This window comes from Cydia splendana, chromosome 6 (assembly GCF_910591565.1).
Source record: "Cydia splendana chromosome 6, ilCydSple1.2, whole genome shotgun sequence".
Classification (NCBI taxonomy): Eukaryota; Metazoa; Arthropoda; class Insecta; order Lepidoptera; family Tortricidae; genus Cydia; species Cydia splendana.
The window spans coordinates 15271458-15291450 of record NC_085965.1 but is presented as its reverse complement, the minus strand read 5'-3'; the positions used below and the strand labels follow the sequence as shown (position 1 = coordinate 15291450).

The 19993-nt window shown below is 42.1% G+C and overlaps 1 protein-coding gene across 9 annotated transcripts; it reads left to right on the top strand.

The window, feature by feature from the left end:
• Window positions 1-587: 587 nt before the first annotated feature.
• LOC134791478 (protein Gawky) lies at window positions 588-19710 on the top strand. 9 transcript variants are annotated; one of them, XM_063762515.1, is made up of 15 exons: window positions 597-894; window positions 1770-1868; window positions 2137-3155; window positions 5091-5189; window positions 5971-6093; window positions 6652-6812; window positions 6890-8163; window positions 8274-8430; window positions 9412-9534; window positions 10389-10523; window positions 11091-11242; window positions 11931-12066; window positions 12568-12921; window positions 13224-13343; window positions 14462-19710. In XM_063762515.1, the coding sequence occupies exons 3-15, from the start codon at window positions 2369-2371 to the stop codon at window positions 14714-14716; spliced, it is 3876 nt and encodes a 1291-aa protein (XP_063618585.1). In that variant the 5' UTR covers window positions 597-894; window positions 1770-1868; window positions 2137-2368; the 3' UTR covers window positions 14717-19710. The 9 variants fall into 9 exon arrangements, with proteins under 9 accessions (XP_063618588.1, XP_063618587.1, XP_063618585.1 ...); XM_063762519.1 differs by having other exon boundaries at window positions 598-894; window positions 2784-3155; window positions 5088-5189; XM_063762516.1 differs by having other exon boundaries at window positions 599-894; window positions 5088-5189; window positions 12577-12921.
• The last annotated feature ends 283 nt before the right edge of the window (window positions 19711-19993 follow it).

The following is a 19993-nucleotide window of genomic DNA, read 5'->3' as shown; positions in this document are numbered from 1 at the left end:
CATCATGGCGTATTTTGTAAACGTTCGCTTTTTTGTTTGCACAGAAGGTCTGGGTTCGATCCCCAGTAATTATATGCTGGGATATAACTTTTTGTATTTTTTTTACACTTTTCGTATTGTTTTTTTTTTTAATTTACTTTATTTTCATCGTGCCCAATAAGATATGCTCGCGAGGTCTACAGCTCACAGAGCCACTAGTATAGTTGGTTTTATTTTTCACTACTTATTAAACCTATAATCATTTTCTAAAGATAGGTACCTATTACCTAACTACAAAAATCATTGATGTTGTGAGGGCTATTATTTCTTTATTCCGGACCAATAATATTTAACAATTATCCATGCAGCAAATATTCACTATGTAGGTAGGTCTACTAAGTATGTCTATTCAATCATTATCTAATAAGATGAAATGAATGATGAACAAGATCTGAAGTTACACCCGTGGAATAGGTACCTATAGCAGATTGGTGTTCTGTTTGTCGTATACACACAATATAAAGTAGTTATACGTTCGTTTATAGGTATTGCTTGCTTGTATTCGCACGATAATGCGCCTATAGCTATAGAAGAGCAAGACACTGTACTATGTAAGTACCTTTTAGTATAGATAGGTATGTAGAGAATAGGTACAACTGTATCATGTACCTATATGCTTAGGAATCTATAGCTATATAGCAAATTGCTATTACCCGACCATGATAAAACGTCCTAACGTTCTATGTATTACAATGCCTTCAACAGACTTCTTAAATTTATCGCGTGTCCCGCTCATCGTGCGAACCCCAATCGACGACGAAATCATTCCATCCAGCCGTCGAAGCTGTTTTCTCGGGGGGTTTGAAACAGTGTTTTTGTGTAAATCTCTAGTGCCAACAAGTACACAAAACGAAGGTATGCCTTGAAAAACCTAAATCTTTCAGAAATTGTGAATATTATAGTCGTCAATTGCTTTTGGCATTTATGGCATCGCTTTCTCAAGCGTATCTTTTGTCCCGCTTCAGTGAACGGAAAGCTAGCATAATGTTTAATTTTCCGTCTCATTCTAGTAATATAACACCGTTGTGCTCGGTCGTGTCACGTAAGAATTTTTTTGTATTTTTGCTAGCAGTAAAAATTCTAAGTGATAGTTTATTGTGATCAGTTCAATAGTATGTTTGTTTTCACGTAATGATGTTTTGTTTGAAATAGACTACTCCCATCGTTTCATATAGGTCGTGCTAACTTTCACTCTAGATATAGATAGATATACACTGTGGATGTTATAGATACATAGATACAGTACAGGTATAACATCGAGTCGCAGTCTCAAGGCCGAAATACACAAATATCTATGTTATAATACATGGGAAAAGAACATAATAGTGTTGTAGAGGATCTTACGAAGATGTAAATCATAAAATTCTGATAAGTTTTTTATCTGGTGAGCAATCTTGATTTTTATGGTCACAAGTACACAGGCTTCCATTTGTCGAATGGCGTATTAGCTAGGTAGGTACCTAGGTACCGTTTGATGTCCAACCCAGTGCTTGATTTTAGTTTAGTAAAGTGTAGAATAGCTTCTTATCGCGCTCAAACGCTCGTGGCGACGTAAATAAAGTTCATATTGGTTGGCATAAGAACATAATCCGTAATATTGTTATATTAGTCCTTGAGATAACCTCAAATTTTGTCGTACAAGAAGAAAACCCCGTACTTTAGGTGATTTTTATTTTAGGAGTGTATTCGAAGTTTCTCAGTAATGAGATTGGTTTTTGTGCTTTCTGCAGATAATCTGAACGTCGAGCTGACTGCGAAGCTGCTCTAAAGGATCTGCCGAGCCCGCATTATCTGTGATATACAGCTCAGCCTCTCGTCCGTCCTATAAGGTGCGTAAATCGAAAAATCAAAATTTGTACTTTCTTGGTCGGCTACAGAAAACGATGTTTGTCTGAAAACGCCTATTTGATTAAATTTGAATTCAATGCCTGAAAGTGTAAAATCATATTGATACTTAACAGTTTAGATTAAATTCAATTATTTCATTTAACAACAGGTTTTCTGAAGCTGATACTGGTAGAAATAGTTGTTTTTGTACGTCATTGGGCTCATGTTGAGCCGAGAGATGGCGCTGTGCTGACTTGATGTGTTTTATAGGGCTGGGCCACTCGGGGCTAGAGGCGAGTCCGCAGCAGCTTCAAGCGGTGATCTCACCTGCCCTCTGCCACAGAGGCACTAAACACTGCTACCTGCTTTATTGACTGCATCACTACGAACCATTGTTACTTAGTCTATAATTGAAACAATATGCAATCTGTGAAAATAAGTATAATTCTAGGTGGATATTGTAGAAAATTATTCTATTAAGGGTATTTATGATAATTGTCTGATGTCTAATGTTTCTGTAATATTATGTGTTCCACATCTAATTAAGGATAATTGTTACTCCAATATTTATACTGTTACCGAACCAATGCAATGTAAAATCTCCACCTCAATGCTGGTGGTGAACACAAATAAATTTGGTGCTTTGAAGCGAGTCGAAGAGAAGAATGAGAGTCAGCGAGTTAGTGTAAAAATGGTAGATAATAATATTTATAATGTAGAGTTTGTTGATAGTATCCAACAAAACCAAATGATTGGCGATACGCCTAACTACTGCATTCCTTTAACGATTAACGCCATAACAGTCCAGGGTATCTCATACAGTGACCCGTATTTCAGTAGCTTTAACTTAAAATATAAGATGGCGTTTGGAGCGCCCAAGTATATGAACAAGTCTGATTACGCTTTTAAATCTTCAGTTTGTATTATACGAGATGAGCCTTGCATGGATAACACGCAACTACTAAACGAAAAGTCTGCTCATATGATATGCAAAACGAAAACTCGAATGATAAATAATGACGAGAAGTCGATAAGGATAAACCATGACAATAATGTATCGGAGGTCGATGTAACATCAAACTCTCAGTCCGCCTTGAAGACTTTTGCTAACGGTGATCTCACATTGGACGCGATGTTGGAGTTGATGAGGAACGAGGATGTTACCAAAGCCAAGATGGGCGAGACGGACAGCTGGGGCGTGCCACGGAGGATGCGCCTCTGCGGCGGCGGCGAGAGCTCGCTCAACGCCGCCTCCGGCTGGGGCAGCCCGCCCGCTTCCAATAATAACGGTAAGTCTCTTTGAATAACTGGAGGGCGTGTTTAGACTAGGTTGACTGTATTATTCAGCAGTTGACAGCTTGGGCCGATTGTTGAACGCGAAGGTAGAGTTGTACAGGGCTGGTTGCACCAATCCGTCAGTAAATCTTTAATAAATTATTTTCCATGGGAAATCTCGTAGTTATTCACTGAGGTATGTTAATGTTTGTTAATCAGTCCGTCAATTGTGGTTGGTGCTACCATACCTAAGATATTTTTTAACCTTTTGAACGCCAAATGGCGCATCCATTTGCCGTGCCACTGGCGCCACGGGGGTAAAATTTAGTTTTGTGAATAAATAATGCCAACCTAAAAGTGGGGTGTTTTTCAGTACATTTTCATCAAAAAACGATCTACGTCAAATGCCGTCTTTGCCGTCGTTGTCACGATTTTGCGTTGACGTCAATTGCCGTCTGTGGCTTTCAAAAGGTTAAATTCCCACCAGAGTTATGTTAAAGTTGAGCTAAGCTAATACAGTAAAACTTATTAAATAACTAGTAAATATTATAAACGTCCTTAGCTATGCAGCTTAGCACCTCTGGTGGAAAATGAGCTTAATTATTTTAACATAATTTATTTTTCATTATCATTAAACTCCATTTCTCAGCCAACTGGCACACTCCAACTTAATAAACATAAACTTCATTACGACAGACATGTTGTTTTGGCCTCAAAATGAGGCTCGGCGTTCGCATAATAATGAGGGATAAAGTCTGAAATATTTGATCCTAAAATAAACAATCTCGAGTTACTATATAAATATAATTTTCCTGCAACAGTGTTATTGATTGTATTGCTATTGTTGCATTGTGTTGACGCGGCGGAATGTGCGGAAACGGAGTCGGCACCGTTTGAGGTATACAAAATACAAACCGCGAAACCAAATGGGTCGCAGCGATATCGTATTGTATAAATATTATCCGATAGTGCCCTGTGAGAGACAAACTTATTTTCTTATAAAAAAATTGTAGTTCGAACACGAGGTCCTAGGACGCAAAATGTCACTCCGCTCACGCCAAATATCGAACATCACCGAACCCAAACCCATGGTACAGTCAACTGTAAAAATATGGGTGCACAAATCATCTCAAAAATATGTCCCATAGCTCTTATGTCAGCGAATTAAGAACTCTCCTCCTTGCATCGGTTTCCTCATCACTGAGGGTCGAATTAAGAACTATGGGTCATATTTTTGAATAAGTTGGCTACACCCATATTTTTACAGTTGACTGTACTTGTTTTCTAACTGTTGTTGTTGACTCTAGTATCACTAGGTATCACCTTGGCGGGTCTACTGCGGGCTCCGACTTTCATACAAATTATATGGGTCTGCGATCTCGCTTAGTACAACCAAAGAGAATATATAGTATAGAGGGGTCCTGTCATAGTAAATTTTGTAGTCACAGTAAATTTACTGCCATCTATCGACACACGACTAAAACTCAAAATTAAAACGTATAAAATTATCAAAAAAATGTATATGGATAAACGATTTTATTATTTTTATATCATTTTGACCCATGTTCATTCACTGATATCTATGTGTTAAAATTGTTAAATTACGTTAAACGGTGTCGTCACGCCATCTAGCCGAGCATAGGCTAAAGGTGTGTGCGCCATCTATCCGAGAATGAGTTTTTCTTGATTTCCGAGGCACGTTTTTTCCTTAGACTATTCATCTTATACGAAGTTACATATGTCTTTGGTACATCTATGTAAAAATGGCATAATTTTGTATGCCGATTAAAAGTATTTTTGCACAGGGTATAGGGAAGCATTTGACTACAAATCACGCCCGATGATAAATCACGTTGAGTTTAAAAATATATCATACTCAGAAAATGACTATTAACTCTTGGTTTAAACGGGTTTTTTCAAGTATCTATTGTCTTTTTCATCGGCAGCAGGCAACTGGGGTGGCAACTCCAGCAGCAGCCAAGCGAACAATGCCACGAACAACCAGCAATGGAACGCCGCGCAGCGCCCACCCACCTCTCAAGCCGACAGTAAGTACCTACCAACGAAATGTGACGTTGGCATCAGTAATCGGCCTACCTAATTATGTTATTGATGGTGATTAAATTATACCTGTACTGCGGGAGCTCATAATTACCATACATTGTTTCCCCCTTAATGAATAAAATGCTTAATTATACCAAACTCAATACTGGCCGCGACTTCGTGCCCTAAGAAGTCGTAAAAATACACTCACAATTAAGTTTAAAATTTTTACACTATTAATAAAAAAATATCCTAATAGGGATGAATATCCATGGTTTAGTAATCGATTGTCTGCTAATTGGTTTTTCAAGTCCTTCGATAATCGATTTTCGATGTGTTTTCATATCGATCTATTTGCCATACTATTTTAAGTTTATTATTATCTTTTATTTTATCAAACCGGTATTGAACACCCTAAGCCCTACTCAGACCTCAAATAAAAAAAAAAACAATGCCAATAGCAATTAAAAAAGGAATGGCTTGGCTTTATTGCCTTTTATTTGGAACTGTATGTGTTATCTTATGCTCCTATGCGCCAACTATTAATTATCGACTAGAATGAAAGTATGAATAAATTTGTTATGTAATTACCTTATAAAATAAAACCCATAGAAACAGGACCTCAAGTCTTACTAAGTGGTAAGAATAAACTTATCGTTTTCCGTAGAGATCGAATAGGCTCCGCATAGCAATAAAGAAATAATATCATAGGCCATAAAACATCGCATGGTTACAAGCGAGCTTGCAAATCGTTCCACGTGCATTGATAAGAGATTTTCGTTGCAGTGAATAGCAACAAGGGTAACGCTCAGTTGCCACCGACCAGCGCTGCCTCCCAGAGTTGGCAGAGCAGTCCCCCCAACATGCCAAATGCACAGCCAAACAATAATGGTGCGCCTCCAAGCAATGGTTAGTCGCATACCGATCGAATTGTTTAGTACAGGTGCTCTTGGACAATACAATACAAACATGTAGTCATTGTCTGACGTTTTCATTGAATGATTCTAATCTATAAAACTTCAACGATTTATACTGACTAGGAATGATAACAGAATCGTAAACATTCCTGTAATCTAGCCACACCGTGGGTTAAGTCCGTCTCACTCTGCAATTCTCGGAAATTGTAGCATCAACGACATCACCCAAACAACTTTTTGATTTTACGATGTATTTGCGCGGTTAGGTCAAAGTAGAAAGGATGATTCAAAATTCATGGGTAACTCTTTAATGGTAGATTTAGTATAAGCCAAGATACAGTAATAAATTAATGACGGCATTCCACTGGCTGTTTGGGGGATATTTGATGTTCATAAGGCAAGCTGGAAGTTGGAAACAAACATCTATTAGGTGCTTAATGTAGTTACACGTTGAATTGATGGAGAGACTAGGGCCTCAAGTAAAATTCTACTATGTTAGGTAACAATATAAAAAAAAATAAAAAATATATTATATTTTTCGTTTGAATAGGCACAAACCCCAACAACGGCGGCAACTCTCCTAACTCGGCCGCCCCCAACATGCCACCCGCCGCCAACGGTAACGGGACATCGAATACCACGTCTTCCGCTAAGATAGAACAACTCAACTCCATGAGGGAGGCGCTGTTCAGCCAGGACGGCTGGGGCGGTGTAAGTAACCTCAACCAACTAAAATGGCATAATTTTTCTGTAAGAAACTTTTAATCACGAATCCATTTCTTTCACAGCAACACGTAAACCAAGATACGAATTGGGACGTGCCCGGATCACCAGAGCCCGGTTCGAAAGTGGAACCTACCGCCGGCGGCCCGCCCGCTTGGAAACCGAACGTAAATAATGGCGCCTTCCTCGGTACAGACCTCTGGGAGGCCAACCTGAGGAACGGCGGCCAACCACCGCCGCAGCCCGCCGCTAAGACACCGTGGGGACACACTCCCACGACCAACATCGGGGGCACCTGGGGCGAGGACGACGACGCCGCCGAGTCCGCCAACGTGTGGACCGGCCCGCCGCCGCCGCAGCAGTGGCCCGCCGGCCCGCCGCAACACGCGCAGCAGTGGGCCGTGCCCAAGAAGGACGACTGGAACGCGTGGGGCGAGCCGCACCGACCCGCCGACCCGCGCCTCGAGCACCGCGCACCCGACCCGCGCCAGCCGCCCGCCGACCCGCGCCAGCACGACCTGCGCGGCGGCATCTCCGGCCGCCTCAACGGCGAGATGTGGAGCCAGCACCACCAACACGGGCCCGCCAACAAGGTCATGCCCTCCGGCGTCAACCAGTGGGGCGCGCAGGGGCCCAAGGACTCGATGAAGGGCGCCGGCTGGGAGGAGCCGTCCCCGCCGGCCGCGCGCCGCGCGCCCACCGGCTTCGACGACGGCACGTCGCTGTGGGCGCAGCGCGGCGGCATGGGCATGGCCGGCCGCGGCGCGCCCGCGGGCCCGCAGCCGCCGCAGCGCATCCCGCCCACCCCCACCAAGCCCGACGGCGTGTGGGGCGCGCACGGCCAGCGCAACGGCGGCTGGGAGGACCCGCACACGCCCGCCTGGCCCGACCGCGACGTGCCCGCCTGGCCGGACGCGTCCAACCCGGGCCTGTGGCCCGTTCCGAAGCCGAAGCCGAATCCGGCCGGCGGCTGGCCCGAGGACATCGGCGAGTGGCCCGGCCCGAAGCCGCCGCAGGGCGGCGGGCCGCTCGGCAAGCAGATCCCGAAGGAGATGCTGTGGAACAGCAAGCAGTTCCGATTCCTGGTCGAGATGGGTTACAAGAAGGAGGACGCGGAGGCGGCGCTGCGCCGAAGCGACATGAACGCCGAGGAAGCGTTGGAGATGCTGGCGGCGCCGCGGGACGGATGGCGCCGCGACGAGCACTTCGGCGGCCACCACGGCGGGCCCTTCCAGCCGCCGCCGGCCGTGCCGCCCGTCAGCGCGGCCGTCGTGCAGAAGCTGCTCAACCAGCCGCCGCCCCAGGCTCTACATCATCATCAGTCCTACAATCCTAATAGGTACTTTTTATTTTTAAGGAGTTGTTATCAAATATTTTTATCGCTAAACCTCATTTATCTTTTGTTTATATTTCTAAATATTTCCTTGTATAACCTTTTTCGTGTGACAGTGGAACTGGCAACAGCGGACAGCCGAGCACGGCGCAGCTGCGCATGCTGGTGCAGCAGATCCAGATGGCGGTGTCGGCTGGCTACCTCAACCACCAGATCCTCAACCAGCCGCTCGCGCCGCAGACCCTCGTGCTACTCAACCAGCTGCTGCAGCAGGTATGTGTTGACAACATCTAAAACTCACGTTTCAATGTGTTGCATCACATTTAAATCAAATTATGACTTTCACACAACGGGTAGATAAGAAGTCGTTGACGGGCTTCCTGACATTTTAGATGTGTTTTTCCCGCATTGTCTTAATATGTAAATAATAAATAAATAAATATTGGGGACATCTTACACAGATCAACCTAGCCCCAAACTAAGCAAAGCTTGTACTATGGGTGCTAGGCGACGGTAAAGTTTTTAAAACCCTAAAAAAAGCCTAATTATCTAACAATTTTAATATTGGATTAAAAAGTAAAAAAAAAACCTAGGTTTATAATAGAAAAATATAGTCAAACTTACGATTTTAAAACTTCATTACGCACACATACAATCTCGTTTGTAGGTCACAAAGTACTCACCCCTTGCTGTACCTTACCGACCGGAGAAATTGTGTACTCAACCGAGCGGTCTTTTTCCGCTTCATGAACTTGTTTACGCGATCATTGCTGTTGTGGGATAATTTGTGATTGGTATTGTTGGAAAGCAGTCAATGATACTGATAAGGCACAACTGTCGAGAATTCAAAGTCACAGTTCACAAAAGATCCTCAAAATAACTAAAGTATGCTTTTGTTTACCTTCAAAGTAAATTTTTGTTCGTTTGTTCTTTATATTAAAGTAAATAAAACCACGATGTTTTAGTTCTTATTTATAGCGAGAGTATAAAATTAATGTGAAACCATAAATATATTATATCGACAAACAGAATATTACAATACAATTACTCTAGTCTCAAAGTCCATCTAAGCTAACTCAAACATTTTCGTTTAATAAAAAAATTTACTTTATGATTAAATACCTACATTTTCACACTTTGTAATAACAAAAGTGTGGTCATTACCAAGAGTTAATTTGGTCCGATTATATTGACAATGTATTATATTTGTAAATAAAAAAAGGCGACGCTTAATTATTTCCTTGTTTTGTGCAGATCAAAGTATTGCAGCAATTGGTGCAGCAGCACACGCTAGCCATTTCGAAGGCTAACTCATCGCTCGCACTGCAGTACTCGGTGCAGATCACTAAGGCTAAACAGCAGATCACTGCTTTGCAAGTAAGTTGTGTTTTCACTATCAGTCTCTACATATTGTATTATATAGACATCTATACACTTTTCCAACCCTTAACTTACCTGGAGAATTCGGGATTGATATGTTTGTAGTTTGGAACAACCCAAAATAAATATGTCATATAAATTTCAGACGCGGACTTACAACTTACAACCTCGTGCGAGTTAATGAAAATGTGTAATTAGAAGTACCTATACTATACTCTATAGTATTTCTACTGCTTGTATAGCACAACTACCAAAACCTAGTATTTTGGAAATATTGGACATCCCTAGACAGAAAATGTCATGACAGTTTCACTTAACATTATGTCACAAGATTATTCCTAGCTAAACAATCATAAACTTTTTTCAAGTGCCTGTTACGACTGAGAGACGTAACGGCACATAATGAGGTTATTTCTCAAAGCTTTTCAAGTGGATTTTACACTTATGTTTGTAGTCTTAAGTCAGTCACTTCAAGAAAGTTATGAGGTCAATGTAAAAGTAATATTGAAATCAGCGAGATTTGATAGTGCAACTGTTCTTTAAGTAGTAGCTGCAATAAGTATTCCATAGACAAAATTTTAACAGATTGTTTTATGAAACAAATGGCCTCAAATCACATTGTAACAGACTAGAATGCCCGGCCTTTTTGACCATCTTTCTAGAAGTTAATGATGGTCATGGAAAGTTAGGGAAATTCTAGAGAGGTCAGGGAAAAATGAGAAAAAGTGAAAGGAAAAACCGAAGCGCGTCATTTGTAGTGGACAGTTGGACACCCTGCCATCAAAACGTCTGGTTAGATAAAAAAAAACTAGTCTCTTGCCAGATGTACAATGGTACTTTTGTTGTGACAGAACCAGATAGCGACGCAGCAGGCGTTGTACATGAAGCAGCAGGCGGGCGGCGACCTGTTCAAGCAGGGCCCGGACCCCATGTCGCAGCTGCAGAACAACTTCGGCAACATGGACATCGCCAAGGACTCGCAGGCCGTGAGTAAACCAAACACGGCGACAACAGATTTTTTAAAGATTTGTTGTATGTAGACACTGAATTCTAAGTCCTAAGTGGACCAATCTGAATTGGGTACTTTCCTCTACTTAAAATAATCACACCGTGCACGAAATAAAGCACCAGATCATTATTAGAAAAACATAGATTCAGTAATTTTTAAACACAATTTTTATTTAATAAATCCGTTAGAAATATATAAAGCAGGCGAGTTGATCGTGACGTCACTATACTCGTTTTCATATAAATTCCATATTGGCAAATCGTTTTGACAGTTCTAAAAAAGAAGCTGATTTGACTAGTAGGAATGTACCCAATTGGTCGCAGTCGATTTAGGGCCAGTTGCACCAACCACATTTGACAGAATGATCAACGTCAGCCGGCGCGCCTTACTATGAAATTTTCCATACATAAAAATTTAGTGAACTCTTAAACGTTACGAACAGTTTGGTGCAACCGACCCTTAGTAGAACACCAAAGTTTAAATCTAGTAGAGTTTTTTGTTGCATCTTTGTTATACCTAGTTATTGAATGTTGTTCTGTATCAGGCGTACGGCGCTGGCCAGCAGTCGCGCCTGAACCAGTGGAAGCTGCCGTCGCTGGACAAGGACGGCGAGGGCACGGACTTCCCGCGCGCGCCCGGCGCCGCCAAGTCCACCACCAGCCCGCAGCTCAACCAGCTCGGCCTGCAGCCCGACCCGTGAGTATAATGACTTTGGGCTTTTTATGATGAGGAGAACAGTTACAGCTCGAATCATATGGAAGATAATTCAGTTAAAGGGTTTTATTTTACTTTTCCGAAGTTTTTTGAGCCCCCGTTTCAGGTTGAGCTCCCTAAATATAGTTAGGATAAAGTGAATATAATATCTGAAAAAGCCGGTTGTCGAACACTACCTCTTAGAAAATCACTCCAAAATGACCAAGATTCGCGAGTTGAGTCGAGCCTAACTTAGTCAAATTAAATTATTTTATAGAAAACTCCAATCGAAACTTAAATAACCCCCCCTGATATTACTTATTGCATACTGAAAATTCCTGGAACTGGCCACTTAGAAAAAATAAGTCGTCTCATATATGTATCAGAATCCAGAAACTTTCAGTATGGCCCATGTATCTATTATCAAAGACGGGTTATGGTACCATAAGGATTAATCTAACCATTCTGGTTTTTGCGACTATACATATCGTCACTACTTTGAAAAAATCTCGTATCTCCCACTGCTACTCAAAGTTAAAACGCAGGAACTCTGTATGCATCCCATATAATATAGTTACCACATTTTTCTTTTAATTAACAGAACAAGATAAGAGTTTTTTTCAAAGTAGTCACGATATCTAAGTTAGTTCCGCGAAGTAAATTCATGGAGTTATATTGCGTTGGTGTACAGCACATGGACGGTGGGGCGCGGCGAGGGCTGGGGCGAGGCGGACGTGGCGGACGGCAAGGACGCGTGGCCGCAGCACCCGCAGCACCAGCCCGTGTTCGACATGGTGCCCGAGTTCGAGCCCGGCAAGCCCTGGAAGGTCAGTGTCCGTGTTGCCACTCTATCCACCCCTTTACCTCTGTGGATAAAAAACATCCGGTTTTAAATGTAATGTAACTAACAAGAAGGTTGTCTTAAAAGTACTAACTTATTTTACGATATTAAATTATTTCATATATTCTTGCACATTCCTGGAATGTCCTTGGAATATTTGATTGGTAGATGTAGTTATTAGAGGTCGCGATTTTTTAAGTGAAAAAGGTAACGTGAGGGTAGTAACTTAAATCAAGCTGAATAATCTGTTTATTTTTGTAATGAACTATGTCTGTATTGGTAATCATTGTTGTTTCATTTATTGGTATACTTAAATCCAGATATAATGCGGAAATTGACATTATGGTTGTGTGAATCATAGCTTAAAATGTTCATACAAGTTTGAGCTTATTTTAAAGAGAGTTGCCCATTCGACCAGTCCTAAAACTAAGCCTATCAATTATTGCTACAAAAAGTTCCTTTTAACCTACAACTATAACGAATACAGGGCAACCAGATCAAAAACGTAGAGGACGACCCGTCGATGACGCCCGGGTCCGTGGTGCGGTCGCCGCTGTCGCTGACGGCCATCAAGGACTCGGACATGCTGGGCGGCAAGACGTCGCCGCCGGGTGGCGGCGGCGGCGGCGGCGGCGAGCGCTCGCTGTCGTCGTCCACGTGGAGCTACGCGCCGCCCGCCGCCGGCAAGGACGCGTGGGCCAAGCCGCGCGCCGCGCCGCCGCCCGGCCTCAACAAGGCCTGGCCGCAGCACCACGTGCAGCCCCAGCAGCAGCCGCCGCGCAACAACCTCCCCTCCTGGCAGGCCTCCACGTGGCTGCTGCTCAAGAATCTTACCGCGCAGGTAAAGAACCCTTTTATTGCGAGACGAACAATGAACGACACTTCACTTAAGTGAATTTAATTACTACTAAAAAATTGCGAACTAAACTTTTTAAGGTTTTCTTGATGACTGAACGATTGGTAACACCAATAGGTACTATAAAACGAAATTAATGATGATTCAAAACATTTATTGAAAGTTAGATGGGAAGTAGGTATTATTTGCCGTATTTGCTGTTTTTTCCCAAACGCGGCAAATTGTGACGCAAGTTTTGTTTGTTATAGAGAATAATATCTCTTATATTGTACATGTTGTTGAAACAGATCGACGGATCGACGCTGAAGACTCTGTGCGTGCAGCACGGGCCGCTGCAGAACTTCCACCTTTACTTGAACCAGGGACTCGCGCTCGCGCGCTACTCTACTCGCGAAGAGGCAGCTAAAGTGAGTACTATTATTATTTTACGCACTTACTGACAGTTTCATCTTTTAGATATTAGTCTTTATAGCGTTACCTACAGTCAGCAGCAGAAGTTGCTAATCGGGCGAGGTGTTCAAAATTACCTTGACGCGCTCTTATTCTCTTAACAATAAAGTCGTGTCAAGATCATTTTGAACACCTGGCCCGCTTAGCAACTATTGCTGCTGAGTGTACATGCGCAGTAATAAACAATAGGCGCTATGAAATGTAAATCACGACTAAGCAACGAAATTGTATACATATAATGCAAGTGATGATGACTTAAAATGATTTACCATGTTTTTGGTCCTTGAAAAATTAATCTATTTTTCTATTGGACATCGTATAATCAACTGCATCTGCGGGTCGATTCTGCCGCGAAAACTTGGTTTGTTTGAATCATATTTAACTCGGAAGCGCAAGATCGTCACCAACAATATTCAGATTGAATTTCAATTTTTCTATTTATAAATACGGGACTTGGTGCTCTAACTGTTTAAGTGACTTGTGACCGTTTTGGAAGCGTGTTTCCGGCGAAGCTACGAACGTGAATCGGAAGCAACCGGTAAGTGTCGAAAGAGTTGCGAACCCGTCACACGTCCATTATACGCGCACATGTCTTCAACGTCCTAATGTTTTATTCAAACTGGATCGTCGAATGCTTGCTTACAAATCGGCATTGTGCGAAAGTCGGATTCCTTAACGCACACTCAATGCTAAGTTGAATATTGTAAAGTAGCCTTTACAAGGCCTAAATCTGATAGTCAAAGTAGATTGATATTTTGCCTAAAAAGCCGTTAGATAGTATGTATTGGTTAGCCAAAGTATTTCTTTCCAGCCCTTTATAAGGCATAGGGGTGTCAGGAATTATGCAAAATTTAACCCTATCAATTTGAAATAAAGTTCAAAGTAAGGTAGGAAGTATTTTCCCTCTGCCTTGTAAAGACACTTCTCTTCGACTTTACAGTCGAACCAAGCTAACTCTGCACAGACTTTGCAGTGGAAGTGTCACGAAGAATAATAGAAATCGTATGAAAACACTTGGTCACTGCAAAGTGTGTGCAGAGTTGGACAGAGTTTAGAATGTACGATTGTTGCACAGGCTCAGATGGCGCTGAACAATTGCGTGCTGAGCAACACGACGATCTTCGCGGAGTCGCCGGCCGAGTCGGAGGTGCAGATGATCCTGCAGCACCTGGGCTCGGGCGGCGGCGGCGCGTGGCGGGGTGGCGGCGGCGGCGGCAAGGACTGGGCCGGCTTCCCCGGCCTGTGGCCCGACCAGCACGAGCAGCGCGCCACGCCCTCCTCGCTCAACTCCTTCCTGCCGCCCGACCTGCTGGGCGGCGAGTCCATCTAGGCCCTCGTCTAGTTGTTGTAATTACGCTTCTCGTCCCCCTCCCCGGGACGGACTAATCGCCTAGTCACATCGCGCGGGCCGCGTCGCGCCGCGGTCCACGTCGCGCCGCGACGCGCCCGCGGTAGCCAACTGTCCACAATACTATTATCTACTGTGTTGTAAGTGTTCATGTAGATTATTTAGTGTACATAAGAATTATACATATACAACGGCAGACATATAATGTATCGACGGTTATACCTGTATGAAGTATATATAGGATAGGGTCGCGGGGGCTCGGTCCCCTTACCAAATAGAGCTAGGCATGGAGTAGAGTAGTTGCGTCGCGGGCTACCTCAGTCACTCGTCCCGTGGCCTTATTTTAGTGTGTATTTATTTTGTTGCGCTCGAGGGCTGTTGCTGTTTCGCCCGTCGAGATGTTTCGTTCCGAGTTTCTTTCGTGTTTTTACTTCTCGTTTTACATACTGATCGTATTTTAATTATTTATTCGGTTTCGAATTCTCACTCGCGATGAGCCTTTGTTTTCCATTAGTGATATTTTTATTCAGCAATAAATGAGTAAGTGCATTTCGCAGACTAACAAATGTTTTATAATTAGTTCGTAATTTTTATAAAGATAACAAAATTTGAAAATTATGAGATTCGAAGTGCATTCTTGTAGTGGTAAATTCCTTTTAAGCCGTATAGTCTGAGACGGAAATGATAGACACGTACGCGAGAGCGAGCGACGCCGACGCTGGCCGCTGGCCGCCTGGCGGGCCCGGCCGGCTGGGCCCCGTACTTACCGTGCTTACCGTGCTGACGGATGACGGATGACGGCCGGGCGGCGCGCTCCCTGCAATCCAGTAATCCTGTGATGTAAAGTATCTTGCCTAATGTAAGGATAATCTATTTTGTTGGAGAGTATCAGAGTAGAGCCGCCGGCGGCGGTCGGCCTCCGCCGATGCTACTGTTTCCCCAAATTTTTTCCAGTATTTGTGATTCAAGTGCCACTTTATGTTTAATATATGAAACGATTATCTAGATTATACGATTAATGTAAGGGTAACCTAATATATTAAATTGAAAATTGTTTTATCATTTTATATTACATACATTTGTGAGAAGAGTTATAAAGTACTATAATTGACAGTAATTTAAAATATTACACTTTTGTGTACCTATAGGTAAGAATAAAGTTCTAACTTAAATTTAGCCATATCAATATCTATTTAATAAAAGATTTGTGGTATTTTCTATAGGCTCAATTTGAACGTTATTCAAAGTGACATATGCTTTAGATATTCTGTTAATAATATATTGTAGCAGTAGGCGTCTCGGTATTACATCATTGTAGGTATAAGATTACACTTAAGTCCTATCGTAGGTTTCGGTAAGCATACTATTGATATTTTACGGCAACGATCGCACGTGTAAATGTTCGTTATCATAAAGTTTATTTACATTTTTATTTACTTTTAATTTATTGATGGTGTGCCACAGAGATACTCTGCCAAAATATATCATTACCAATACGTTACGGGACAGCCAAGTCGCGAGGCGGATGCCCCGACCGCCCGAGGCGGACCCACCACGCTTTACGATCCCGACCTACGATCACAAAAGCGAATGACTATAATGTTATAAATAATGTACATTATCTATTCTATTTCGAGCATCTTCCAGTGATCTTACGATTAAACATTAACGATTGTAGTGCTAAGTTAGGTGTAAGTAAAGCTGTACCTTGTCGAGCCGCACGCTCGAGAACTCTTTCACAAATTAATGAAGTAAGTTATGAGGCGCTTGGACCTGTAGTAGTTTAGTGTTAAATGTGTTGATGTGTGATGTGTTCATATTGGAAACGATCAGCATTTCTCATTAAATAGACTACCTATACTTACCCTACGCGGCGGAGGGCGCGCGAGAGCCCCGCCGCGAGCTCGGTGTGTCGCGGAGTTCTATTTTTTACTGACAGTACAAGTAAAGTAACACCAATATAATTTAACATTTTTTTAAGTATAGCTTTCGTTTTAAGCCCCTTCGGGCGACGATCGCGAAATTATTTTTTTTTGCTATCGACCTACAAATTGAATGTCGGCTCGGAGGGGCCGATACTATGACAATGTCATGACGTTTAATGTTAGGTGCCAAAGAGTGAGTATCAAAGATAAGTAAGAGGTGTCTGGGACGATTGGTTTGCATCTCTTTGTTTAGTGACAATCTTCCAAATCGTTTTGAAATTATTTTTGCGGTACGGGTAATCGATCTGATGTTCCTATCTCGGCGCGTCCGCGCAACCGACAGATTAGCGTCAATTCTATTGTCGTAAAGCTCAATTTAAGTGATCAACGTGTTCTTTTTAACAGTTTATTGAAGTATTAACTAAATTTAAATAATTATTTTTTAACAGAAATTTTCTGTCCACGTCTACACCAATTCGAAATGCCTCAATCGCAATAGTTTTCTGGTGCAAATGTGAATTTTTATAATACAGCAATAAATGTCATAATTATAATTTTTATAAAGCGTTTTCCATTTTAAAGTTAGATAAAGCCAATAACGGAAAGTATAACGTTCCAGTGCCCTGTAGAATACGTTGTCCATAGACTTAGACGAAAGAAGTCATGCCTTGAAAATGTTTAGTCAGTTAAAAAGTTATCAGTACTTAATAATGGGTATAATATTGTAATGAAACATTGTAAGTGTAGGGGCGTCGGTATAGTGGTGTTAGGTGTCGGTATAGGCCGCGAGCACGGCACGCCGGGCGGCAAGGCCGCCGAGGCAGCCTCGCCCGGCCGCACGCGGCACTCGCCCTGCTGTCACTGAGAAACTCAATTCATAGGAGTGGCGGGACGCATAACATGCACTATGTGAGCCGGTCGTGGTCGCCAGACCCGCAAACCGGCTGCGCCAACATGGCGTCCCCCGCTTGTGTTACACATCCTCCCCGCGTTATACAGACGCCAGAAGCGTCGCTTCAGCGCGGTTTGCCTATGATGTGCCAGTGGCAACAGGGTCGCGAGTGGCCCGCGACCCCCTGAGTGGAGTGCCGGCGGCAGCTAGGTTGTGAGACGCGGCCCGCGGCGCGCCGCGTCACTTGAATCTCCTCTCGGTTCAATGACTGCATCATTATTTCCTGCACACGATTGCGTCACGTGCAATTTTAGTATATGTTATTATTATGTTGTTGTATATTTATACTTAAACCTATACTGTAATATGTGTATATTGTGAAATTATATTCTTAAAAGATTTAATACGCTTCACGCTTTCACTTTTAAAAACATTTTTCGTGACTCGTTTCTGTTATTTAGAATAAATTTACGTACCTAAAAGTAATTATAATAATTATTATAGGTAGGAGATGTAAGAAAAAAAAAACAAAAAAACAAAAAAAATATAAAAAAAGAAGCAATTAAAAGAAACCAATGATTGTGCCTCAATGAACTGTGGTACGTTACCGTAACCGATGGCAGGTGTAAACGTTTCCTTGGAGAGAAATATAATGAATTGCGCGAAATCGGCGCGGGAGCCGAGCGGCCAGGGCGCGCCAGGCCCGGCTCGGCCCGACCACGGCCCGACTCGGTCCGGCACGGCTCGGCTCGGCCGCGCTGCAGTCGATACTCGGCCACGGCCGCGGGGCCCGTGCCCTCGCCTTGTGTAATCATTAATGAGCTTAGCTATGTTTTACTTTTATCGTAAGTGTTATGTCATCAATCAACATCTAATAGTTATATATATATTTTATATAAAACCTATGTGTAAATATTTTTATCTATTTATTTATTGTTTTTCATGAAGTTTACCCGAATTAATAAGTTTTTTAAATTTTTTCGAGTCTGTTTCTTTTTAATTTTAGTCTAGCGTCTGTCTCTCGTGTGGAATGTGAATCCAAAATTTGCGTCTATTCCATAACACTATGCCAAAGTCTATGTGTAATTGCCATTTGAAACATAACGACCACTGACTTTCTTAGATAGTCCCGCGTAGATCTCTATCATCACAATATACTGTATGATCGTACAAAACGGAGCCCGCCCGCGGGCGTCTCCAAGCTGCTCTGGTATTATTTTAGCTCAAGTATTCAATAGTAGTTTGCTCATAATATTGTTGTTAATTTTTATGTTTATCTCTTAATTAGTGCTTTTAAAATTCTTGTAATATTTTGTAATCTCCGATATTAGGTCTTAATTATAAGGAACCGTTATCGAGAGTTGTGTTTGGCGAATCACACATGCCGCCTGATTGCGTGTCATACCGCTGTCACCTATTGCCGAGCGCCGCGCTGCTTGCCAGATGCATAAGTTTACCGTTTATCATGGTTTCCAATTAGACAACCCTTTGTCTCTAGATAATATATACATATTTACATTTTGCAAAGTCAACGTTGCCTTAATTATTCGGCCAATCCTCATGAATTTACAATCTCATTTTTACACTTACCTGTAGATTATATAAATTGTATTATGGTGCGGCAAGCGGCAGAGCGTGAAATCGGTGTTTTGACGAATTTTTAACTGTAATTCAGTAAATATGTGTAACACGCTCCTCGAAGGGACCAAATATGTGTGCGGTCGCTCATTCTACAAAAAATCCTGCCTGAGCATTCATTTGGTGACCTCTAAAAGACAAAACCATTTTTTCCATAATAATAAATACGTTTTCCCGAGCGCATAAATTCTCTTGTTAATGAATACTTACTGTAACGTAACTTTATTATAGTGATAGTGTACAATATTCAGAAGGGCCTTTTTAATTTGATAAGGTTAAAGTTTTGCTTGTTGTCTTTATTTATTTATATATAGATATTTTTGTACGTTAGGGCGTTCGTCGTCGGGTCGTCCCGATCCCGATCAATAGAAGCACATTAGTGATATCTACTTGTAAAACTAGTCTTCCTTGTTTGACGTTACGGCACGTGGAGGCGAGGCGCGCGAGAGGCAATCATTCCTCTAGTCTTGTTATGTGGTGCGATTACATAAGAGATAGATACCAAATATAAAATAACGAAGGCTTTGACATACGTAGTGTTAGCGCTAATGTTAGAGGCCCGAGCAGCTTGGAAAGGAACACGTTACAAGGGAATGGTTGGCTAGTATTATTATATGCATTTATTTCTCTTTTGTCATAGTCACTCAAGCATATATTTAATTATTGATTGAGCTAACGCCTAAATTTGGAATATCAAGAGTTTATTTAGGATGTTTAATATTTTACATTTTAGTGTTTAAATATCTAAAATTTACCTTAATTATAGTGAATGGATTTTTGTATTATTGGTATATAGCTGTAAGA